The 22,968-nt window shown below is 39.1% G+C and overlaps 6 protein-coding genes across 16 annotated transcripts in view; 2 read left to right on the top strand and 4 right to left on the bottom strand.

Moving 5' to 3' along the window:
• The window catches only part of LOC105687120, an 89,438-nt gene extending 87,353 nt beyond the window's left edge, over positions 1-2,085 (bottom strand). For both annotated transcript variants that reach the window (XM_048648914.1, XM_048648915.1), the window contains exon 1: positions 1,807-2,085. The gene's annotated coding sequence lies outside the window, so the exon portion shown is untranslated. The remainder of the gene's footprint in view (positions 1-1,806) is intronic.
• Positions 2,086-2,327: 242 nt separating this feature from the next.
• LOC105687212 (protein scarlet) lies at positions 2,328-7,242 on the bottom strand. Of its 3 annotated transcripts, XM_012402669.3 has the most exons (15): positions 6,183-7,242; positions 5,969-6,113; positions 5,843-5,891; positions 5,729-5,778; positions 5,497-5,636; positions 5,261-5,431; positions 4,908-5,146; positions 4,627-4,819; positions 4,496-4,527; positions 4,316-4,421; positions 3,835-4,062; positions 3,451-3,586; positions 3,210-3,315; positions 2,997-3,097; positions 2,328-2,806 (listed from the first exon to the last, which is right to left on the bottom strand). In XM_012402669.3, the coding sequence occupies exons 2-15, from the start codon at positions 6,111-6,113 to the stop codon at positions 2,631-2,633; spliced, it is 1,872 nt and encodes a 623-aa protein (XP_012258092.1). In that variant the 5' UTR covers positions 6,183-7,242; the 3' UTR covers positions 2,328-2,630. The 3 variants fall into 3 exon arrangements, with proteins under 3 accessions (XP_012258092.1, XP_048504896.1, XP_048504897.1); XM_048648939.1 differs by lacking the exon at positions 6,183-7,242 and having other exon boundaries at positions 5,965-6,060; XM_048648940.1 differs by lacking the exon at positions 6,183-7,242 and having other exon boundaries at positions 5,729-5,795; positions 5,843-6,107.
• A 251-nt stretch (positions 7,243-7,493) lies between these two features.
• On the bottom strand, positions 7,494-13,048 carry LOC105687211 (protein white). 5 transcript variants are annotated; one of them, XM_048648937.1, is made up of 13 exons: positions 12,335-12,722; positions 12,106-12,217; positions 11,486-11,717; positions 11,110-11,420; positions 10,833-11,031; positions 10,607-10,745; positions 10,196-10,529; positions 9,974-10,105; positions 9,674-9,902; positions 8,750-8,855; positions 8,498-8,669; positions 8,296-8,423; positions 7,494-8,128 (listed from the first exon to the last, which is right to left on the bottom strand). In XM_048648937.1, the coding sequence occupies exons 1-12, from the start codon at positions 12,355-12,357 to the stop codon at positions 8,322-8,324; spliced, it is 2,091 nt and encodes a 696-aa protein (XP_048504894.1). In that variant the 5' UTR covers positions 12,358-12,722; the 3' UTR covers positions 7,494-8,128; positions 8,296-8,321. The 5 variants fall into 5 exon arrangements, with proteins under 5 accessions (XP_048504894.1, XP_012258088.2, XP_012258089.2 ...); XM_012402665.2 differs by lacking the exons at positions 7,494-8,128; positions 12,335-12,722 and adding exons at positions 12,770-12,794; positions 12,892-13,048 and having other exon boundaries at positions 8,289-8,423; XM_012402666.2 differs by lacking the exons at positions 7,494-8,128; positions 12,335-12,722 and adding an exon at positions 12,892-13,048 and having other exon boundaries at positions 8,289-8,423.
• Positions 13,049-13,268: 220 nt separating this feature from the next.
• On the top strand, positions 13,269-15,231 carry LOC105686968 (homeobox protein MSH-D). Its single transcript, XM_012402265.2, has 2 exons — positions 13,269-14,912; positions 15,117-15,231. Exons 1-2 carry the CDS (start codon positions 14,250-14,252, stop codon positions 15,222-15,224), a joined length of 771 nt encoding a protein of 256 aa, XP_012257688.2. The 5' UTR covers positions 13,269-14,249; the 3' UTR covers positions 15,225-15,231.
• Positions 15,232-15,637: 406 nt separating this feature from the next.
• LOC105686983 (adenylosuccinate synthetase) lies at positions 15,638-20,229 on the bottom strand. Of its 3 annotated transcripts, XM_012402283.3 has the most exons (7): positions 19,861-20,229; positions 18,342-18,444; positions 17,573-17,936; positions 17,096-17,488; positions 16,755-17,011; positions 16,490-16,546; positions 15,638-16,389 (listed from the first exon to the last, which is right to left on the bottom strand). In XM_012402283.3, the coding sequence occupies exons 1-6, from the start codon at positions 20,074-20,076 to the stop codon at positions 16,497-16,499; spliced, it is 1,383 nt and encodes a 460-aa protein (XP_012257706.1). In that variant the 5' UTR covers positions 20,077-20,229; the 3' UTR covers positions 15,638-16,389; positions 16,490-16,496. The 3 variants fall into 3 exon arrangements, with proteins under 3 accessions (XP_012257706.1, XP_012257704.1, XP_048504905.1); XM_012402281.3 differs by having other exon boundaries at positions 15,638-16,546; XM_048648948.1 differs by lacking the exon at positions 16,490-16,546.
• Positions 20,230-20,245: 16 nt separating this feature from the next.
• On the top strand, positions 20,246-22,689 carry LOC105687197 (4-galactosyl-N-acetylglucosaminide 3-alpha-L-fucosyltransferase FUT6-like). Of its 2 annotated transcripts, XM_012402641.3 has the most exons (4): positions 20,246-20,941; positions 21,077-21,417; positions 21,481-21,638; positions 21,740-22,689. In XM_012402641.3, the coding sequence occupies exons 2-4, from the start codon at positions 21,238-21,240 to the stop codon at positions 22,677-22,679; spliced, it is 1,278 nt and encodes a 425-aa protein (XP_012258064.2). In that variant the 5' UTR covers positions 20,246-20,941; positions 21,077-21,237; the 3' UTR covers positions 22,680-22,689. The 2 variants fall into 2 exon arrangements, with proteins under 2 accessions (XP_012258064.2, XP_048504906.1); XM_048648949.1 differs by having other exon boundaries at positions 20,246-21,417.
• The last annotated feature ends 279 nt before the right edge of the window (positions 22,690-22,968 follow it).

Below are 22,968 nucleotides of genomic sequence, written 5' to 3'. Positions count from 1 at the left end.
CTTTAATGTATTACAAGAACACCGTCAGTGTTTTGACATTCCAAAGATTACTATCGTGAATTAGGATAGACCTCGGGATACACATTACGTAGGGGGGTTGCTATTATCTAGTCAGTTAATGAGGGACGTAGGCTTTTCGAATAGCAAACGTGAGTGAGGATTTAGAAGGTGCGACGTTTAGGTGTGCCAAATGTCAAAACATACACCGAATGTCCGAGGAAGGTAGGCATACGGTCAGACGTCGCGCGATAATCGAAATTCGATAATGCCCACCGACGAAATTGATGTGATAGAGTCTGTCAGATTTTGTTTTCGCTTTTTCTTTCTTTCAGAATTCAATTAATTATCGCTCGTTCAAGGATAGATAAAACTAATCTGCGATACATAAAATTGGAAGAGTAACAACAGCAAAGGCGTTGCGAGAGGAAGAGAAGAGATCGACTTCTCGCAAAGAGAAATCAGCATGGTATCCTATAGCTGTTGGTGGTTTTACTGCTGGTGCTTGCTTTTTCCTTGTAGAAAGTGTGACAGATGAATTATTATTGTTCGTTTCATTCCCTAAGGTTCGAACGAGATTGATATCAATTGAAATCGATTGTACAAGAACTCGTCTCGGCTTATTGCGCTAATAACAGCCCTTGTGATAAATGAATAAATAAACGATCAACGAATGAGAAAACTTCGAGTTCCATTACCTACTGCTCATACGATGGATAGTACATTCATTGTTATCTTTATATCTAAACTAAATGGAACTACATTCTATGAACTAAGACTGTTAATTTAAAAAAGCTAAAGAATTAAATACTCCAAAGTTTGCGTCTGGTCTGGTGATACGTATATTTAACCCAAAATCTTTTTAAATTTTCTTCGGAGTAAAAAAAGAAGGCTTGACGGCTCAAAAACTTCTTTATCAGACACTCACAATGAGAATTTCATACGATTTACAGCGAATTCGTAGTGAATTTGAGAAGATCCCTAGCCCAAGGGACTTTCCAAAGACGGTATTAGTGGGTAGCTAAGATAAAATTCGAAAAACACGGGTGAACGTAAGAGAGGGAGAGAAGGTAAACTATCCCAAGAACGTACGTCCTTGACAAGGCTAACGAACTAAAATACCGCATAGAATGAGAACGCGATCCGCCTACCCATCGAATAAGAACAATCCAAGGCGTCTCGACATCGTACACCGGTACACCTGAGTCTCGATGAAAATTGTGTATATAAAAATGATCCTTGATCGATACGGGCTACTATAAACAACTACAACTTACTGTCAGCGTTGCCTGAAGCAGCAGCTCAGGCCCGATCAGGGCCGACTCCAAGAGCCGCGCACGCCACAAGTGTTGTTGGTTTTACTCACGCGCTCAACACAGAAACGAATACCATAACGAGTGCGACGCCGTCAACTCTTGTTTGTTTCGCATTTAAAAACCGAGCGGACAAATACATTCCATCAGTTTGTACGGCATTTGAGCGTGGCAAACCGACAAAAAACTACTGTGAGCTGATGGTCAAGGTAGCTAAGGAGGACAGGACGTTGTTTTCGAAGAGGGTCGAAAAGATTCCAGTTATGCACGCTGTGTGCAGCGGTAAGAAGACGTTGAGAAAAAAGTTACTGCAGGTTTTACTACCCGAGCTCTACTGAGCATAGACGAATACGATGAGAAACCATGCAGCATTACTCGATATTTGTTTGTGTAACGTAGACACAAAATAAAAATGAGTCACATAGGATGCATACATAGGGTTTTACGTAGTAAGTATTTTAGTGTATATGTATGAAAGCTACTGCTGGAAACTCACCTGAGAAATATATTCGTGATTGTGTTCCCTTTAGTCCTGCAGATGCGAACAACAACAGTTCAAATAACTAATTATAAACATTAAATATAAACACACTTCACGTTATCACAGTATCGTAATAGCACTCTAAGCATATTTCAAATAGTTGGTTACACAAAAACAATGAATTAAAATACATGCTGGGTCCCCAAACTCGAAGCAAATGCGATCTGAGAGACGGATTCGCTAGCACAGAGCGTTAGACACACGACACGTCCTGCTCGCTGCACGGTAACATGGCGGCTGCGGAATATAACAGCGGGCAAAAAACATCTCCTCAACCAACGACATCTAGCGGATCATCGAGGCCACAGTTTGCAGCCACCAAAATTACCGAATCACAACGCCATCTCCTTGCATCAGGAAACTGCACCTGCGATTTACCTGATGCACTTTATTAATAGAAAGCCCCCTCCTTAAATAGTTATATCAGAGGGATTGATTTTTCAGAGCCACTAGATTGACATGAAGTACCAAATCAATGACACATTATTTAGCCCTTTTATTTAATTGTCGAAATTTGATTGTCTTAACTAAATTCTTACATTAACAAATATTCAAAAAAATTATCTTATCCTACTGTGGCGTTTAAAATTATGAAATTAGTCGTTTATCTGTTGCCACAGTTGCGAATGTTTATCAGCACTCGAATGCTATCTTCAAATTAATCGACATTTTTTAATTAGGATATGAATAAATGCCGCACCATACGTATATATAAAAATAAAAACCAAATATCATCATTAACTTTTTGTAGAGATAAATTTAAATAAAAAATACCATGATTATTTATAACGGGTCCTGTTCCACAAACAGGCGTACCCTAGCGCATGAAATACTAAATATATTACAGCCATGAAGGAAATATCGGTCCAATAATTATCGCCGTCAAAATCGTACCTCTCCAGGACCTCAGATCCTTCGGTCATGCAAGGGAGCTCGGGATCCTTAACTTCGCAAGCTGAAAAAATCAACGTGAAATGAAAAAAAAAGGCACCCATAAGTTTTTGTTAGCTCAATTTCTTCAGCCATTCGGTCCTCATTCATCCGGAGAACATGTAGTTGCATAGCAAATAATCCGATTCGTCGCGTATATATTTAATTAGAGGCGATGAGTTTTATTGATGAAAAAAGGGATTTTCGATGCTTACAAATGTTGTGTACTCCCTTCCATTGAACGATTGTTAATGCTTCGGTGGAATGAAGGAGCCAAGACATGTATTTTATCCACTGCATGTAAACTGGCAGGGTGCTAGAGAAAAAAAAATTCACGTTCAAATTAAAATGAAAAATTCGTGGTTGAATTTGTAACACAGGAAAAATTTCGGGTACGAAAAGTCGGATATGAATACAAAACTACATACCCGAGCTTGATAAATGGGCCCATCGTTATCATTAGGATATAGTCAAATGGAACCAAATAAGCCATCGCCAGGGGCACAGAGTCGAATGCAGCCGAAAAAAAACAGCCTGTAAATTTCCGTTTGGATATTTATGAGTCAAGTGTAAAATCGATTGAAAACTCAATGAATTTCACGATCGGAGATATGATGTAGTTTGGTTTAGTAGGATTTAATACAGTAAAATGAATCTCGAATGACGTACCGCATGCGGTAGAAACGTTCATCGTAAAAACAGCGACGATTAAAGTGAGAACAAAGGCTTCCACAGTGCTTCTGAGTCCAACAAGCCAGTAGACAATCATCACAAAGATAATTGGCTCGACGATTAACCCGGGAATCTGCAAGAAGCCACAGAGATCGGTTCTCGGAACGGAATTTCAATACCGCAAATCGTTTTTCAACAAATGTAAAGACTTCTTTTTCAACTTTTCCTCTCACCTTGAGCTAGCGCATGCAGTATATAACCACGTATTCAGAATAAAATCGAGAGACCAGATAATAATACGTATAATAATTTTTAAGTACTAACAAACGATTTTCGTAAGAACCGCAACAATGTCAATGTTCGTATAGAATAGATAATTACCAAAGAGACGACCCTCGCAAAGTAGTAAAGATGTGGCGTGTACAATCCTGCTCGATGTTCTCTGAGGAATAGTGGCATATCCTGAGGAAGTGCCGCGAGTGTTGCGTACATAGGTAGAAATGTATTTTCGGTCACCATTATGAAAAGTACTCCTTGAACGGCCTGGATTCCGAGTTGATCGAGGGTAATCGCTCCCAAGAAGCAAAGGGACACCAAGATCGCTAAACACTGGAAAAGAACAACTCGGTTACGGGCATTTCTTTTTTCTTTCATTGTCTAGTTTTAGGCGGTTACACCGATGGGTTTCGCGTGCACGTAATTAAAGGGCTTCCAGCTTCCGATTCGATGAAGAAATCAAACTTTCTGGAGATGGATTTATTCCTCAAGGTTAATAAGAAATAGGTGTGTGGTAAACAGGAGTTGTGCATCCATTTACTTCGTAATCATCCACCGGAAGCAGTTCTCTTATTTGTTCAATTACCAGTTTCAATAAAATTCGCAGAAATTGTACGGTTGGATCTCTAATGATTTGGATAGATCCGCGATGAATTAACCAGTAAAGTTTCGACCACCACCACGGTTGTTTACTGCAAAATCGAAAAATTTCTTTTTTCGTATTCTTCAAAAGCTCAGAAATTTCAAATTTTACCAGATAACTCACAATTCACAGGTTTCTCCGCCGTCGTCTCTCCACTGAAATACAATGACAAAGGAAGAGAAATAAAAAGGGTGATTAACGACAACTATGAGGTATGAAATTTTGGAAATCTCCGTTGGAAAAACTATACCGACTATGTAAGAACTTGCGATATGAAGTTCCAATTGCAGGACAATGTCAACTTCCTTACAGGCGTCACTGACCAAAAAAGCGTCGCATATCCTTTGAGCGTTTCGCCTACTAGCGTCCTCATCGCGTGGTGCAGTCGCAAGAGTTGCTATCAGAAAGTCTGCCGGATTATAAGCCAAAGGACAATGATATCCTTCGCTGAAGGAAGTAAAACGATGACAAATTATTTCATTTGCTTTCTGATTCCCCGATCCTCCTCAATTTTTTCTTTCATTTTACCATATACCTGGCAAAAAAATGAAGGGCTTGTTCGCTGGTTCCGATAAATGCGATCCTGCCCTCAGCGACGAGAATTATTTGCTGAAAAGCGTTAAATATTGCAGAGCTCGGTTGATGAATCGTACAGAGTACGGTACGACCTCGAGCAGCGACAACAGTCAGCTGTGCCACTAGAACACTCGCAGAGTGGGCGTCCAAACCCGTCGTAGGTTCGTCCAAAAACAAAATCTTCGGATCTGATAAAAGCTGTAAAACACGCAAAAAGATACGGCGAAGTAACAAAGCCGTCGCGTCGCGTAAAATTATTCACTTTTCTGAAATACACCAATTGCAATGCTACACCCATTATACTCCACTTACCTCAGTGGCACATGCGAGACGTTTTTTTTCACCACCGGATAAAACCTTCTCACCACCAGCGTTTCCTATCATTGTACCGGATTTATGCGCCAACCCCACCTCTTGAAGGAGGCCATTTATCCTGTCGCGAATATCTCGAGGATCCGTACGACGGTCGAGCTTCATTCTTGCCTATGATTTTGATGTAAATTATTGAATAATCATCGATGATGTATGAGATAGCAAATTGCGATCACCATGAAGTTCAGATGCTCCAATACCGTCATGGTCCCGACAAATAAATCTTCTTGATGCATGAAACCGCTGTTACGTCGCATGTAAGCCGGACTTACGGGGTACCCATTTACCAATATTTCTCCATGTACGACAATCCCAGCTTCACAAATCAAAATGTAGGTATGTTTTCTTTTCATCAAATTTAGTCTCGATCCAAGAAGTAACATATAAATGTAGGTAATTATGACTCACGTGGGGTACGACAGGCTAGAGCTGCCATTAGAGAACTCTTCCCAGCTCCACTGAGGAATTAAAATTCCTATAATTCTGGTAGAAGACAAATTAAAAAAATAATAATCAACCCACCTCCCTCCCATGATTGCGACGAGATTTCCCGGCTTTACGGCGCCTCTTACTGCAGTGTAAATAACATGAGAGAATCGTTGAAAAGTTTACAGAATGATTGGACCGAAACTCTAGACAATTACTTGCCATTGTTGATTAGTTGTCTGCATATTCTATTTCCTTTCGAGGTCGCATAGACTGATAAATCTCGCCAAGAAATGATAACGCCCTTTTCACACTCGCTAGAATTTTCTCTGGTCCATCTCAGAATACGTGAATTTGTGACGACCATCTGTGCGTGGTATTTTGAAAAAATTATGTGAATAAGAAAAATATCATTTTTCCACTCTCGTACTCTCACCTTCACAAGTATATTTATTGTGTCACTGAACACTAATCATAAGGCACAAGCGTTCTTCGGCACTGAACAGACGACTTTTGCGATCTTCTTCCCTTACAGCTTTCTACTAGTCAGCGACACGTGATATTTCGAATGATATTTCGTACATGTATGGTGTATAAGTGAAAAATTATCTCCTCTGTAAGTCGGTATGCGTTGTTTCATGCGATGAACAGCAACAACCCCGCGGCATCGCGACTTGAGGTGTACAAGATCTCGAGTACAAACCACATGACAAAACAAATCTCATCTACTTGAGTTACAAACTTGATCACGAAAAGTCTATTTATTATACATCGTACGCGTGTATATGTAAAATATATTAAAACACGATATTGTGCAGTGTCTCTGAGAACGTCTTAAAGTCATCTGATTCAATTCCAATCGACGCGTACGATCACACGCCGTTTTTCGATCTCCTGCTTCAGCCATTCGAAACTTCAAGATAGCTTGATGGGGTCGAAATGGCTACGCCCCCTCCGCCCCAAAGAATGAAAAGAAGCCATAGATCGCGTTACACGTTAGAGATTAGGGTCAGTGAATTGAGTGAAATTTTTTTCCTGTGTTACACTGCACAAGTGAAAAAGCTCGGAAATCGAAAAGATGTTTTTTCTTTTCCCCAGGAAATAACCCGGAAATTGATTTTTTCTCGTTGGTCTAGCTCGTGGTTTCGTACTTCATACTCTGTTGTAAAATTAATAATCTCCCCCTCCGCTGAGAGTAAAATTTGAATTTACAATTTTATGGGTCTTCTTGACCGGAACTACGCGTTCGTGGTTGATTATAGTATACCGATAATGGGCGTAAGAATTAAAACGCATTACGTGACCACGTCAAACAGACCACTATCCTACATCTTCTCCTCGTGGCAGGTTACTACGTGGACCTGCGGCAGGGTATCGAATTATTGTAATCGAAGACTGAAACCTTAGATTTGCGGGTCCCGTTTGCGCGGTATAGTATTCGATGCGCGTGTGGATGCCTTGCTTGCTCCTCCTGACGATGAAAACTTTCAACGTATGCACAGACCAACTTACTACATCGAAAATCATCTTGACGTCGGTAAATTTACCAGGTTTTCTATACAGGAACGTATAGGAAAAGTGTGTTTTCAATTTTCTTCTCTCTAAAAAATCATACTGTTTCTGATTTGCTGTATTTCTGAAAATAGTGAATCGATCCATAAATGTAAATTTGTTCAGGGAAAAGAGAATTTTCCAACCCGCCCCCCCTCCCCCCCAAATTTATTTGTAATAGACAAACAAAAGAATTAGAATCATTGAATATTCGTTATATCATTATTTTACTCAACAGAAAACGCGCCACCGCTGAACGGTAGTCAGTTCGTCGGTTGCGGCTCGCTTATGTCGCATAGCTTGAATGACTTCTACCTTTTTTTCCCACGAGCAAAGCTGTGTCACGATATCCGTGGCAACTGGTTATGTCATGGGAAAAAAAATATTGCCGGCCACATTGCAGGGCACACGAAGAACGTATCAGGGGCAGACGACCTTTATTGCACTGGAGCGCGAAATGATAATAATAGTAATTAATCAAATAAATTATTTACATGAGTAGTAATGGACTTTATCTGCAAACACTAGACAGATATTATTTTTGGAACACCTACATCGGGGTTATCTATTATTTATACTGTACACCGTTTATTAGCTATACTTTACATTAGTATGAGCTTTTTTATTAGACCTCTGTCATCTTATTATCATTATCATTTTTGTGATTTCTATACAAAATATTTATTTATTATGAATTTTTTGTTCATGTATCGGTAAAATACTATACATACATTTTGTTTTTATATCAATTTACAAACCAAATCGTATATTATTTTACATGCTATAAGTGGAAAGTATAATTGTTATTGCTTCATAAACACCGTGAAGACGCTTGAAAAAAAAAATGCATAAGAATAAAATTATGGCTGATTGTCGAACATGTTATTAAGATCTATATGTATATAGGAACTTGTTTATTCGATGATAATTGAACAACGAGACTTGGCAGTGATCAAAATTAAAAACACCCTAAAAATTATTATATCTTTTCTACTTACGCTCGAAAAAAAAAAGTTTAAACACGCTATTTTTCTCTAAAAGTCTTCAATAGTAGAGCGAAGAACGCAAGTAATCGGAAAACTACGATCAGAGTAAAAAGACTCACGATGTCGAGCCAGAAATCGTCCTGAAATCGGTTAATTGATTCGGGTCATTAAGAAAATAGTTTGCTTTCAATTATTCTTGTATAGTCAGATTTACCTGGGTAAAATTCAAAGTTTCTAAAACAACGTGTCCAGTTCTCGGGCATGTTGCATTGCTTCGAGTACATGCAATCGAATCAACTTCCGCCCACTGGTTAATGAGGAGGGCTTCGTTTCCGTAACGAAACCAGGATAAATAGGAGAACCATTCGAAATAAATTGGGACAGATCTGCAGAATAAATTTCAGGTCATTACCGTCATTAGAATATGAAAATTTACATAAATGCGAATAAAAAACCGTGTACTTACGCTTTGTTCAAAAAAAATCCGCCGAACAATAAAAATGGTATTATTACTGGAGGACCGATCGACAATGCCATGGTGATGCTGGAGCTTGCACATGAGATGAGGTAACCTACATAGGTGAAATTTTGTTCGGTTTATTTTCATCAAATTAAAATATAAATGGTTCTCAAATTTCACACGTGCCAACGTGGATTAGTCTCGAGTATCAAAATCTCGTGTGGGCACGTGCGTCAAAAAATGTAAAACTCTCACCAGAGTTATTATTATATAGCATAAAGATATAATTTCTTTGATGGCCAGTATTCTCCCTCGTCTATGTATACCTGTATAAAGTGCGCGTCACATGATCCGTGCTTGGTAATTCTATCAGGTGCGAGTAAATAATTATCTATGAAAAATATTGATATCTACTCTTATAGAAACTAAGCTGGGACGTGTTCAAATTGCATAACCCGGCTTCTGTGGTGAACTGGACTATTTTAACAACTGTATTCCTATGGAATACCGGTAATCGGAAGATTTTTGTGCTCGCTGGAAGCCGTTTATTATAATCTAATAGTCGGTGCACCATTAAAAGGATGCTGCGTAATACACCATTCCAACAATTCCCACGGCCCACAAGTCACAGATACTTGAAAAGTCTCACTTACACCCATAATTTTCAACCGCGTCACTCACCGATTCACTAAATTTTCAATACCTTATCTAGATTTAGTTTCATGGAGTTTGTTACTTGATCCAAATAAATGAACAAAGAATTTGTGGCACGTGACGCTAATAAGAAGTGTCGTTGACTTCATAGGAGCAAACAATTGCGTACGTGTCTAAAGAACACCTCAGAGCTAAAAGTGGGTCGGGAGGATCTCCAGAGATTTTTCATTTTCTCGTTATTATGATTTTGATTTTTTGAAACTGATTATTTCATACCAAAAGAAGTTGAGACGTTCGCAACCAACGTTACTATTCCTGCTGTAATGAGAAAGTGATCTACCCCAGGGTACAGACCGATCATAGGGTAAACGATCACCGTGAATAGAAGAGGAACCGCTATGAAAACCGGCGTTTCCGCCAAAGTCTTGCAAATGAAGTAAACGTCCGTTCTGTACATCCCATTGCGATGCTCACGCAAGAATATTGGTAACTCGGCGCAGAACACCTGAAATTTCGATAAAAGAAACCAATAAATCTGTTTAAGGACTTTGGCGTTGACATTGTATATTGACTAACGTTTATCACCGCGAAGACGTTCTGGAAGGTCATATTAGTTAGAAAAATGAAGAGAGCTCCGTTTATGTTCATCACGCCATCTTGGTCTAATTTCTGTCCGAAATATATAACGCCGATGAGCAACGACACCATCTATAAAAGGTGGTAAAGTTTGAGTCTTTATGTAAATACAACGGCGATAAAATTTATTCAATGAGGCTGATTGATAATCAGACAACGTACGAGTGTCTGCAAAAACCGGACTTTGATCAACATCGGCTCCTTGATCACGGAAAGCCACGAACGCCATAAAACAGCGCGAAATTGTTCGCACCAAGAAGCTTTATAGGGTGATCTACCAGCGGATGATAGTTTTAGGTCCATTATAGATTCCTCGAATTCACCGTCGACGGTTCCGGCTTCTAAAGCCATTTTGACACCGTTCTCGCTTTTCTGGAAGGCGTCGCAAACGCTGTTTATCGCTTGACGACACGATGCTTCGCGACCAGGAACAACCGCCAATACTTGGATGAAATAATCCGCTGGATTATAATTGCTTGGACAAGCTGCCCCCAATCTACAGTAAACGATCAAATTTATGAGAAATGATCATTCATTGGAAGATATAATCAGCCGGAAGAAAAATCCATCTACCCTTTGAAAAATGTGCAGGCTTGTTCAGAAGTCCCCATGAAAGCTACTCTACCTTCAGCCATGAGAAGAATTCTGTCAAAAAGTGCGAATAGCTCTGAAGACGGTTGATGGAGAGTTGCAATGATAGTTTTACCGCCAGCTGGAAGAATTTTTGTTTTTTTTTTTCATTCAAACACCTCTGTTTATGATCCTCCATATTTTGTTTTCATCTCCAAGATTCTCGAACCTGTTAAATTTTTCAGAACCGAAACGACCTGGTGTGCCATGAAAGAATCTAATCCAGAGGTAGGTTCGTCACAAAACATGAGCGGAGGATCTGTGAGGTATTCCGAAGCGAATGATAGCCTCTTCATTTCACCCCCTGAAAGCCCTTTCACTCTTCCTGGTATTCCAATCACCGTATTCCTGCATTTTGTAAGCGCCAGCTGTGAATGTTACATTACGAAATGAGGCCGAATCGAAAATAACGGAAAAAAAAAGGAAGCCGAATGTCTCTGACTGACCTCAGCTATGACCTCATCAACCCTAAGCATTCGATGGCGGTAAGGTATGTGCCTATCCATGCGAACCATGGCTTGGAAAACTAGATGCTCTTTGACAGTGAGGGTACCGATGAAGAGATCATGCTGTTGGACGTAAGCTGTCCTGGATGTGAGAACGCTTGATGTAACTCTACGACCATTCGCAGCTCGTATTCCAGATACGGTAACCCCCTGCGGAGATCTGAAGGTCAACGCGTTCAAAAGCGTCGTTTTTCCAGCACCTGAAGATCCCATTATCACCAACAACTCCCCCGGATATGCGACACCGGATACTGAAAAATTGCCGATAGGTGAATGAAAAAAAGGGATGCAGGTGTTTCTTATTACAGTTCCTTACCATCTTTGAGAATATGTTTAAGTTCGACGGGTTTTCTTCCCTTCACAATCCGTTCGAATAATCTCTGTTTCTTTGCCGTAACATACACGTTTACGTCACTCCAGGTGTAAGTAATTTTATCGAGTGTACGGTCAACTTTTGACCCTGAACCCATTTTTTCAAGGCATACCGCAACCTCAGAATTTGTCTCACCATTATGCTTCGATGCAGCTGCGGATGATGAATTTTTATCCTGTAAGAAATATTTGTTCGAAAAATGTCATCGCAAGATCGATATAGAGTGTCAGAACGTCAATTTCATCCTGCAAAGCCTGCTCTCTTATTCAGCCAGTACGATTTTTCCCCGTCATTCTGACGAACCATTTGTAAGATTAGAAATGATGATAAGATCTACATAAATAAATACGGGTTGAGTTGTTAGGGGGGAAGCCTTGCGAATATCAACCGTAACACGAAGCAGACCTCGTGTGGCGCGGGGCTTCATTGACTAACAATAAGAGGCAACGACCTTTCCATTCCTTTTGATTTTTTAAAAATTCATAATTTTTGAAAAATTATGAGAAACGAATGACTGCTGTGAAAATGATCTGATCAGAACTCAATGTTTTCAAAATACTCACATGATTCAACGATCGGTAAGAAGCTCTGTGTTTTCCGGATCCCGTTGGCGTTGTTGGACTCGTCGATGCAATCAGAGGTTCCGTTTCTTCTGTACCGGTCATCCTGAATCCCCTTGAAATACGATGAGAATTTTATATTCCCGCAAAATGTCTAATATTTCTCCAGTAAAATAAAGGTATTGAATCTCACTATAAACCCAATTTATAAACTGAATCCAGATCTTCGTACATTTTACGAAAAAGTATGATCATTTTCCATTAACTAGGCTCAAGTTGAACGATCGTTTGACGCGCGTTTTTATCTTGATGTTCATAGTTTATCACATTTTAAAGTTAAATTACGAAGGAAGTCAAAGTTTTATTGTCATTTGTATTGCCTACGTCTATCTTTCCATAGTAATTATAATAACGCTTCATTATTATACGTCTTATCTTGTGTAGTGTAAACAATCAGGGAGTCGCAGCAGCGAGTGCAAGGGACGAACACTACGTCGGTTGAGAATCAACCAAAATTATGTGCACTTAACATGATTACATTTACGTATCTCAAAGATAAACGCGTTATAGTATACGCTTGATTGTTCGTAACAATAAATCATAAACTTTACACGTAGATGCGTAAAATGGAAGAATTACTCGGGTAAAACAAGCAGGTATGCCGTACCTCATTCGTTCGATTCCACGACAAACTAATTTTGCATGAAAAAATTACGTAATATCAATGTAAAAGTTCACATATTTTACTGAAATTTGTATCGTGCACACAATTATGAATTTTTGACTTACCGAAAACGGTAATGATATAACTCTCGAGTGATTCTCTTAAAATATAATATAGATAGAAATAATTGACTAGTTTTAACGATAACTAATGCGATTTACTCAAAATGAATTTGCAAACATGACAAATCTATGATAAAAACGATCCACAGTCTCACAGGCGTTAACACCAACTGACTTAATAAGGGTGGACTTTCAGAGTTCAGACTGGGCACGGTATCAGTTGGCTGGTATCCCCTCCAGACTTCCTAGGTCAATTCTCGTCGTCCTCGTTCCGAGTAACTTTCCTTGAGAAACCGCGAACGAAAATCTTGTCGTGGTTATTTGATCAACCGTTGTAATAAAATAAGAAGCATAAAATATTGTTTTCATGAACAAAATTAATTTTTCAACTTGATGCGTTAATTTTTCGGTGATTCGAACAGAGTTACACCCGTTCAACAATTCACGATTCTCTGATATTCTTATTGAACACCAATTTATTGGTTTATTGAATAAACGAAAACTCGGCTAGAATTATAATTGTTCTCGTAAGAAAATAAGAAATTGATTGATATTACCCTACGGAGATTTTTTTTTTTTTGGTGACGACAATACCTTGATTAGTTTAATAAAAAAAATTCTCACTAAGATGATCGACCCATCTTGCAAACTATTTTCTGAAAAATTGATGAAATGGGCGTGTACCTAAAATGATGATAAACTGGATGGAGTACTTATGTATAGTGAATCTTGAACGGACCAACCATGATTGAGAAATTCGTAGGATGGGCGGGGATGATGCGATCATGGGCATATTACCGGATTAGTGGCATTACCCTTGGCCCTCGAGAATCCCAATTTTACCCCCGTGCCGACCCCCGTGGCTTTTTGATTAAACACGGTTCGTCAAACTCCTTTCCATCTGCCCTATAGAAAGTTGAAGTTTTGCTTTTGCTTTTAGCAATGCTACTGTTGTGGGGCCCACAGTAGTATCAATTACATTGTTGTTATTGGACCAGCGGAGATTTCCCTACAGATAATACACTGGTATAAGAGCATTTACAATACACCGTAGGTATGGAATAGTATACATCTATTTAAACGGTATTCGCCAAAAGGAGAACCCCCTCGGATATTGCGATAGCCATCAAGTGTGCGTCTAGGCGTTTAATTCGGTGGCACACCGCGATTTAAGCAGAAAACCCCATGGTGGTCTGTCTCTCATACTCAGCCGAAAAAGAACGTAATGGATACTGTATTCAGAATCTAGTACATATATCGCGAGCGACAGGGTAACAGCAGTAGCAGCTTTGGTCTAAAATCTAGGACCTGGCATTGGAAGCCGCTAATTGTAAGAGCTGGCAGGAAGTATAAAACGAGGGATGCTCCCTTGGTCCGATTTAGTTCATTTGAAATCGAAGATGAGTGAAGCCCGTCGCTCCCAGAGGCTGCAAGCCACGGATTTTAGTATAGCTCGTATCCTTGCGACGGACAATCCTTCTTCTTCGTCTTCTTTTTCCTCTTCCGGCAGCTCGGGATCTTCGAATCGCTTGGAAATTTCTGAAAGCCGAGTTCCGAAGTCACCGACCATTCCTAGTTGCTCGTGCTGTCCGTTAATAATTTTACCCACAATTTCCAATCCGGAAAGAAATAAGTTTCTTCCCATTAAAGAGAGAAGATCATCGTCGGCTGATGAGGGACTTGAAAATTCTAATAGAGTTGAAAAGCAGTTACCGGAAACGTGTGGACCAAGTTCGGAAAGTGAAAAAATAAGTGGGAGAACAAGTGATTCGAATAAATGGCAACGGGATAATTCCGAGGGAAATAATGATTTACCATGGCTTCATTGTACGAGGTATCGACCCCCAAGATTACCGAAGAGATCTGCGGGTAAAATATCAAAGAGGAAACCTGGGAAACATCCTAGGATACCTTTTACAGCTTTTCAACTACAAATTCTTGAAGACAAATACAGCAAGGGCGCTTATCTCGCGAGAAGAGATGTGGTACAGTTGTCCTTGATTTTACGGCTTCCACAGAGCAGAGTGAGTATCGGAATCGCCACAGTGCATCGTGATAATATTTGGTTCAAGTGCCTTCGTAATTTTTTTATCCTTTTAAAATTAGCAATCTCTTTGACCGTTCATTTACATTTTCTTGAATCATAATCACCCGGAAGGGAAAATTGTTCAGGAAATTCGAGGTATTCAATCAGTAGATAATTCATAAGATTGCATTCGGTATTACAGGTAAAAATCTGGTTCCAAAATCGACGCGCTAGAGAACGGCGCGAGTCTGTACAATTGGAGAACGATACAGATACGAATTGTGATACAAATATTCTAAAAGTCGACTGATTTCAAGTTGGAAAAGTAGAGAATCTTTCGCCAGAAAAAAACGAAAATCATCGTAATGGAAGTCCATATTCAGGCGTATTAGGAATTTAACAAAGTTTTTGCAGATCCCGTCCCTCTCTTCCTATCCTCTCGTTAATTATTTCCCGTCATTTTTTACTGGCGTATATACCGCCTACGTGTTCATTCTTGGGTGAAAGCGAAAATTTGAACAACGAGTCTAACAAGAATCAGACGGAATGTTATCAGTGGAACAAAATAGGACTACTGTTACGAAAATGGCGTCTAGTATTGGAGAACAAAACGCAAAAGCTACGTGTTGCATCGGTAATAACGATGAAGATGATGAAGATGATGATGATGTTGATTATGATAGCAATGGAAATACTAATAATAATGATTATAATTGTCAAGTATTTGTACAGTAACAATTCATTTATTATTTTAAATAAATGACAAAAGTTTGTAATCGAACTGAAACGTTGAAGTACATAACTAACACAGTGACTATTCCTACTCCTCCCTCCTCGTTCGCAGTAAAATTAAATTTAGAATACCCAGAATTTGTCTTATTCCTCACGTTAGATTTCACAATAATCTGCAAATAGTTAATGAAGTTTAGTCTTTTTCTGCTTTTCGGATGACGAAATATGTTTTACAGCGATAAGTGAGAAAACAGGTAAAAAAATAAGTAATGAGACGACTGTGTAGAACATTGCGCTTTAAGACGTTGCAGCTTTAGATTGAGATTTAAAAAAGTAGATATCTAGTGTGAGTGGAAAAGGATCAAAAAATACACATCCACGATCTTCTTTCAGATTAAATTTAGGCCAGATCTTGGAAGTATAATTAATCGGTGGGCGATTATCAAATAGTACATACTTAATAGTATGCTTTTGAAATCTCATCAACTGTAACTAAGTGTTTTCGTGTTCGTGTATTCAATTTGAATTCATTTTATTTTATTGTATTTATTCTCAATTTAATTAAATTAAATTTATAGTTTGGCGAAGACATGGTTTAAATCTGCTCATAGACTGAGTATAGTCTAATGTGGATTGTAGCAGTTTTCTATTTTTCACACATACTTCTTCACGTTTTTCTCTTCTGTCTTCTCTTCAGTTTCATCTTCTTCTTCTCATTACTTACCTCATATTGTGCGTGTCAACTGGCAATTATAAATAATATACTTAAAATTTGAGTTAGAATATTATAGCCACCAGACACACGAAAAATCGTGTCTAATTCTAGAGAGCTAAGATGCCAACCAGATGGTCAAAGGGCGATGATACTCTCCCGGCCTGCTCCAACGCCAATCCATTTAACTATAATCATATCAAAACAAAAATAACATGCTAAATATTCAGTTATCACAAGCTATTCAACAGAACGGCGTCGTCGACAAAATGAAAAGGCCCTCTGGAGCTTCGTTGATGAAACAATTCGATTTCGCTGCGACTTATATAATGAACATTCAAGAGAAAAAAATTGATGTACTGATTTATTCTACTCAAAGACTCATCAAATACACACCTGGGACTGCCAGACGCTCCTCTATGAGTCGAACGTATTTACGAGCGTTGGGTGGTAAATTTTCCAGAGAACGTATATTTTCGGTGTTTACCTCCCATCCCTTGACCGTTTCGTAGACAACCTCGACTTGGGCAAGATCCAAAGCATTGCTCGGGAAATAATTAATATCTTTACCATCCAAACGATATCCAACACAGACTTTAATCTCTTTCAGAGTATCCAAAATATCTAATTTGGTCAAGCAAATAGCAGTATATCTGTTGGGAATGAAAATCGTTTTAGTAACCTTTGATTATACGCCCTTTTAGTGGCTATGTTGCCAAGGAGATGGGTACACTCACCCATTGACCATCCCGGTGAACTTCAGTAGAGCCAAATCTAACCATCCACAACGTCTTTTACGCTTGGTTGTAACACCAAACTCGTGGCCTCTGTTCTGTAATAATTCCCCAGTTTCATCAAGTAACTCGGTTGGAAATGGCCCATCGCCAACCCTAGTAGTATAGGCCTTGACGACTCCTATTACTTCGCCAATAGTATTAGGTGGCAAACCTAAGCCTGTACAAACTCCTCCTATGCTACAATTAGAACTTGTAACATAGGGATATGTTCCAAAATCAATGTCCAGCATTGCTGCGTTTGCTCCCTCGACCAGAACTTTCTTTCCATTTTTCAATGCTTCGTGTAAAACGTAGACAGTTTCCTTTACCAATGGTCGGATGCGCTCCGCATAGCTGAGGAATATATCTTCTTAATGAAATGCAATAATTTCAACTAGATAAAAAATGACAGTCCATTTGTATTTAAGATCATCATACCCTTTATAGCGTTCTAACTCTGCCTTAATATCAACCTCCAAAGTTGGGAACATTCTTTGGTAGCACCGTACAAGAGTGTGGAATTTCTCAGAGAATTTTTCAAAATCCCTGAGCAAATCACTGATACGAAGTCCATTTCTGGTCGCTTTACTGGAATAAGTTGGCCCAATTCCCTTCTTCGTTGTTCCCAAGGATTGCTTACCTTTTTCCAATTCCTGCAACCCATCGACTTGTTGATGAAAGTCAAATACTATATGTGCCCGATCAGATATGATCAATCGGTCTTTCCAGTCTTTCAGACCTTTGGCTTCATTTTTCTCAAGCTCTTCAAACAACCCTGGCAAATGGATAACCACTCCATTACCTGCAATTCAATAAAACTATTCTTGTATCAATGATATCTAATTGAAGATAGTGGCATTATTAAATCAATATCTATTAGTATTGAAGTTGGAATTCATAAATTGCATGTTTCAACATTTCTGCAGTATCCTTGAAAAGAATATTAAGCGTAATTAGATACTCCATTTACTATTCGTTCAGTAACATCAGCTCAGAACCTGGTGACTATCCGTACCAGTTAAACAGTTATTAAATCAATATCATTGTAATGTGCTGAAAATGTTAAAACTCAATGCAAATCATTCTATGGTCAGGATCAAATTACGTCTAGCATCTGATTATAAAAGGTAGACAGAAAAAGAACGATCATAAAATTGACTAGTTTCTCTAGCAGGTACATGAATAAAAAACTTTAGAAATTTCATACCAATAACAGATTTGCATTTTTGATTAATGATTCCACTGGGCAGCAGGTGGAAATCAAATTCTGCACCATCGACAACTACTGTGTGACCGGCATTATTTCCCCCCTGCAAATTGAAAAGAAAAATTTGTTAATTCTTCATAAATCAAGAGCTGGTTAATCTTTGAGGATTGATTGAAAAACGATATGCTTGCTAGAATTCTTAGCATCAAAATCTAATAATTTCATCCTAAGAATAACATTGAGCAGAGTTTTTCTGGCAAAACAAATGTAAGCCCTCTGCCAAAATTAGTATGTGCCACTGTTCTTCAGGGGTAAGTAATGTTCTGGGCACTACCAGCAATATTAAAGGCGATTAATAGTCATGGTGGATTCGCTAAACTTAGTGGAAATCTTTATTCTGTTATTGCTAAGTTTAAGTGTTGGAGAATTATTCTCTTCTATCTGGCTTTCTTTAATTTTCTGACGGTGTGGGGGAATCTGACTGGAAGCTATTTAAATGATAACTTATCCTAACATTGAAGGAATAACCAATGGTCATTCAAATGCTGCATGAAATTTTTCCAACTTGGTTCAGACCTGCTGCCAAATCAAATATGAGTGATGTTTTTATATTTAGTACTTCATCATGAGCTGGGTATGTGACATGCATCAATATACATATAATTATGTTGCTCCAACTTATAAATGCAACGGATTAAAAAAGATTTACGATCATTCAGCATCTTTATGATTGAATTGGTTCACCTATTTTGATTGAGAGCAATTTTTGAAAAGGAGAATGAGGCAAATTGAATCCGAACATGTATATGGATTATAGTGACAACACTTACAGAATCAAATCAGAAGCGATCGGAAGTGGGATCAAATTTTTGCAACGCCGATATTGAAACATTGTTATGCCTGCTTTGAGGGAGTACTGAACCCCTCCCAGTCTGGGGGGAAGATACCTTAATTCAGTCCTGTCTGTGTTGATGAGTAAATATATACTCTAGGTGTATAGCACACTGAGGTGGTGTATCCGTTACATCACAGATCATGGGACTGGTGATAATACGTTATACATAGTTATACTCGCGGATAATTTATAGCAATGCGTTCTAGCCGCCCTAAAAAAAAAATGCAGTACGTTTTCAGATGGTTTTTCGCTCCGCGTGTGTTCAAACCTAGAGAAAAATGAGGTTATCGAGTAAATAAATCAAATACTTTAGCGATAACATCAATTGAAACTTATGATCTCAAACAACGTCTGGGTCACCAAAATTAGCCCTGACCTTCAAAAGATATAACGTCTAGTCTAAGGTGCTTTGGGTTATTTAAAACTACAATCCAACAATAAAATTCGAGATTCTGGGATTTTTCTCTGACAAAAGAATCACTGCCGAATCCCGCGGAGAAAACCAATTGATAATGCGAATGGGTACTAATTTAGGTTTCGCACGAATAGTATTTTTCGTCCATCGTACGTTGTAATAGGAATGAAACTAAAAAAATGGGATAACAAGTTGTGGTTGATTGGCACCTGGCACCTGCAGACGACGTCGGCGTCGGTCGCGAGCATATCTACAACTTTTCCTTTTCCTTCATCGCCCCATTGAGCTCCCAGGACGACAGTAACCTTGGACAGAGGACCTGCAGGTATAGATGTCCGCTGTTTTTTCCGAGGGGATGATGGTATGTTGCTATCGCCGTTTCGTGGCTGGATATCCTGTTGTTGGGTCCCCGTACAAGCAGACATCTTACCCGATAATCACGCAGCACGCGACTAAACGACTTTTATATCTAAAAGACCTGGCCACTCTACCCGCCACTCCGAACAACTCACCGACCCACGTACGACAGTTCGTACCGCTACGAAGCGAACGCTTGTGGTTCACTTCGCGTCCGTCCGGGGATCAAGAAGAAGTACAATCAGTTACTCCCACCACTGAAATATTTCAGTAACGCCCACGCTCTTGCTCCCACTGCTTCCAGCATTGAAGTAGTGCTATAAGTATACTATGCTCTATGAACGCCATGAACCTGATTCATGATTGTCAGGTTGTCAGCAACAAAATCCCCCTAAACCAAAAGATCCCTATGGTTTTTATTTATTTTTTTCACCACGCAACGTGCTCTCAGTGCAGGCGCGAATTGCATCAGATTAATTCAATTTGAACATTAAACCACTGAGTAACTATTGGTTACTCAATTATTAGACACTCAATGTTTGAACTTTTCCACATCCTAAATCAGTTGTACCATCAACGAATCTTATGATGATTTATTTTTCTCATTTCGAAACATTTAATCTCACTTGATTATCCTTATTGAATCTTTATTTGAACGCAGCTCTAAAAGGCTTGCGGCGTCCACTCCAGCTCGTTGATCAAGTCCCTGTAAATGATGATACATTTTTAAAATACACATTTTTTTCCATACGATTGTCTATTTTGATAATAACCCTTCACCCCAAACTTTTAAAAATTGAATAATAATACAGACACACGAAGCAGCGTAGTGAAGGCTTATCCTTGGAGCTATTTGACTGTTCAAACGCCTCTTTTGTTACCGTGCAACAAATCGCATCCAAGCAGCTGCAACATGTTCAGAAAACTATACAGGTTAGCGAATATCATGGGAATATTATGCACTGTAGTAGTCTTATCATATCCATAAAATGCATAACCCACAAAGCGTTATCCCGCGTCATCCACGTAATATACCTTACATGATACTTATTATACTTTTACTCGCAGGTGTCGGACGACATTGGTGCTAATTGTTTGCTCATAGAAACATCGCAGCTCTTCGTATAACACTAGCTGAACAAGTAACATACTGGAAGAGTCGTGGCTTGCGCACCTCCATTTTTTGATAAATCGACTAAAAAACGTACAACAAGTGTATAGAAAATAGCATGACTCGTTCAATAAGATATTTCAATAGTCTAGTAGTTCTCGCAGGAATTTTCTTTATTTTTTATTCCGTGATTTTCCCGCGTATCGGTAGAGAAAATGTTGAATTGAGCTTCGTCGACCAAACTCCTAGACCAACTGCAGTTGTTCCAATTAACTGGAGGAATCTAACTCCGAGCCAGGTATATACATCCTGTATTTGATCAGATAGACAGTTATCGATAACAGAACCGTACACCTTGTAGATCAACGGGCTTTCAACCCTGGGGAAATGGCTATTAGAACCAAGGTGGGCTGATGTATCAGAGACTCTCGATTACCCAGCTGGCGGATACCTAATATTGATATGGAAATATGGGTCACTTTTAGAAAGAAGACATTTGAAGCGATTCGGCAGTAAAGCGTCAGTATTGCCATCTTTTGTCTTTCACACCTACCTTTTTTCTCGAATTTTTATTATTTTGGAAAAACGTATGTACGTATGTACGTGTAAATTTTTTTTAGATATTCACCCTGGGATAATTGTTCGGTGAAAAATTGTCGGTTGAGCTACGATTCAGCAGATGTGGAAGTGGCCGATGCAATTTTGTTTCATTTGCATCAAACGCAGAGTGTCGAAGAATTGCCGAAAAACTTGAGCTCTGAAATCCGAATGAGGCAGAGATGGATATTCATGACGGACGAATCCCCGCTGCATACCTTTTTACATGGGCATCAACATTTATCAGATTACAATGGTTTATTTAATTGGTCGATGACCTACAGAATGGACAGTGATGTTCCCGTGCCCTATGGAAGAACCTTGGCTGCTGGTAGCGTCGTGAATATTGACGAAAACCTCATCAAAAGCAAGAACAAATTAGTTGCAATAATGGGCAGTAATTGCGGTAGAAATAACGGTAGATGGGAGTACGTAAGAAATCTCCGAAAAGCCCTTGAAGGAAGATTGGATATTTATGGAGTTTGCCTTCATGGCGATACCGAGCTTTGCCCAAGACATTACGCAAAGGACTGTGAAGTTCTCAAACAATATAAATGCTATCTGGCTTTCGAGAACTCCAACTGTAAAGAGTATCTTACAGAGAAACCGTTCTGGCACGGCTACCAGAAATATTCAGTACCGATAATAATGGGCGCCTCTAGATACGATTGTAAGCAATTGCTGCCACCGCAATCCTTCATTCATGTCGATGATTTTGCAAATCCCAACACTCTGGCTGACTATCTACTTTACTTGGATGAAAATCACGCCGAATACATGAAATTTCACAATTGGCGAAAGAATTTTACAGTCCTGAATGAACATGGGTATTTTCAAAGTGCTTCCCGCCATTACTGTCGGCTATGCGAAGCTCTCAACTATAATGATCCTTCTCGTAAAGTCTACGACAACATCGATGAATTTTGGAGTGCGAGCAAAGATTGCAATAATCCGCATTTTTGAATTTGAATATTTCGGCAGCGCGAGCCTTGTCGTCTGCTCTTTTAGCCAGCTGATCCAATCAAAGACGGGAATGAGGTCTGCGTCTGTCAAGTTCAGCAACGGTTCAGCCGCTGAGGTTAACGCGTTGTCAGCTCAGGATATTTTCTAAAGATTGAGACATGCTGCGCCTATGGGCAATGAATTTCTATCCCAATAAAAATGCGGATGATAATAGAAAAATATATGACTAAATTGATAAGAATATAAATTTATCATCAACGAGTAGTTTTTTTCCTCAAATATAGGTGAC

The sequence above is a fragment of the Athalia rosae genome, chromosome 1, assembly GCF_917208135.1.
Source record: "Athalia rosae chromosome 1, iyAthRosa1.1, whole genome shotgun sequence".
Classification (NCBI taxonomy): domain Eukaryota; kingdom Metazoa; phylum Arthropoda; class Insecta; order Hymenoptera; family Athaliidae; genus Athalia; species Athalia rosae.
This window is presented reverse-complemented; position numbering and strand designations above follow the sequence as displayed.

Excerpts from the sequence above, each read along its gene's own strand:
- LOC105686968 (XM_012402265.2), top strand. The coding sequence starts at position 14,250 with ATGCTCCCTTGGTCCGATTTAGTTCATTTGAAATCGAAGATGAGTGAA. Across the intron at positions 14,913-15,116 it reads TACGGCTTCCACAGAGCAGA|GTAAAAATCTGGTTCCAAAA; the intron begins GTGAGTATCGGA and ends TCGGTATTACAG.
- LOC105686983 (XM_012402281.3), bottom strand. The coding sequence starts at position 20,076 with ATGTCTGCTTGTACGGGGACCCAACAACAGGATATCCAGCCACGAAAC. Across the intron at positions 17,489-17,572 it reads GAGTTAGAACGCTATAAAGG|CTATGCGGAGCGCATCCGAC; the intron begins GTATGATGATCT and ends TATATTCCTCAG. Across the intron at positions 17,012-17,095 it reads TTCACCGGGATGGTCAATGG|ATATACTGCTATTTGCTTGA; the intron begins GTGAGTGTACCC and ends CATTCCCAACAG.
- LOC105687211 (XM_048648937.1), bottom strand. The coding sequence starts at position 12,357 with ATGATCATACTTTTTCGTAAAAT. Across the intron at positions 10,746-10,832 it reads GGTTCTGAAAAATTTAACAG|CTGGCGGTAAAACTATCATT; the intron begins GTTCGAGAATCT and ends AAATTCTTCCAG. Across the intron at positions 10,106-10,195 it reads TCCGGTTTTTGCAGACACTC|ATGGTGTCGTTGCTCATCGG; the intron begins GTACGTTGTCTG and ends CACCTTTTATAG.
- LOC105687212 (XM_012402669.3), bottom strand. The coding sequence starts at position 6,113 with ATGGTCGTCACAAATTCACGTATTCTGAGATGGACCAGAGAAAATTCT. Across the intron at positions 5,637-5,728 it reads TCTAGCCTGTCGTACCCCAC|CTGGGATTGTCGTACATGGA; the intron begins GTGAGTCATAAT and ends TGATTTGTGAAG. Across the intron at positions 4,422-4,495 it reads GGCGGAGAAACCTGTGAATT|TAAACAACCGTGGTGGTGGT; the intron begins GTGAGTTATCTG and ends TCGATTTTGCAG.
- LOC105687197 (XM_012402641.3), top strand. The coding sequence starts at position 21,238 with ATGACTCGTTCAATAAGATATTTCAATAGTCTAGTAGTTCTCGCAGGA. Across the intron at positions 21,418-21,480 it reads GGAATCTAACTCCGAGCCAG|ATCAACGGGCTTTCAACCCT; the intron begins GTATATACATCC and ends TACACCTTGTAG. Across the intron at positions 21,639-21,739 it reads AAGCGATTCGGCAGTAAAGC|ATATTCACCCTGGGATAATT; the intron begins GTCAGTATTGCC and ends AATTTTTTTTAG.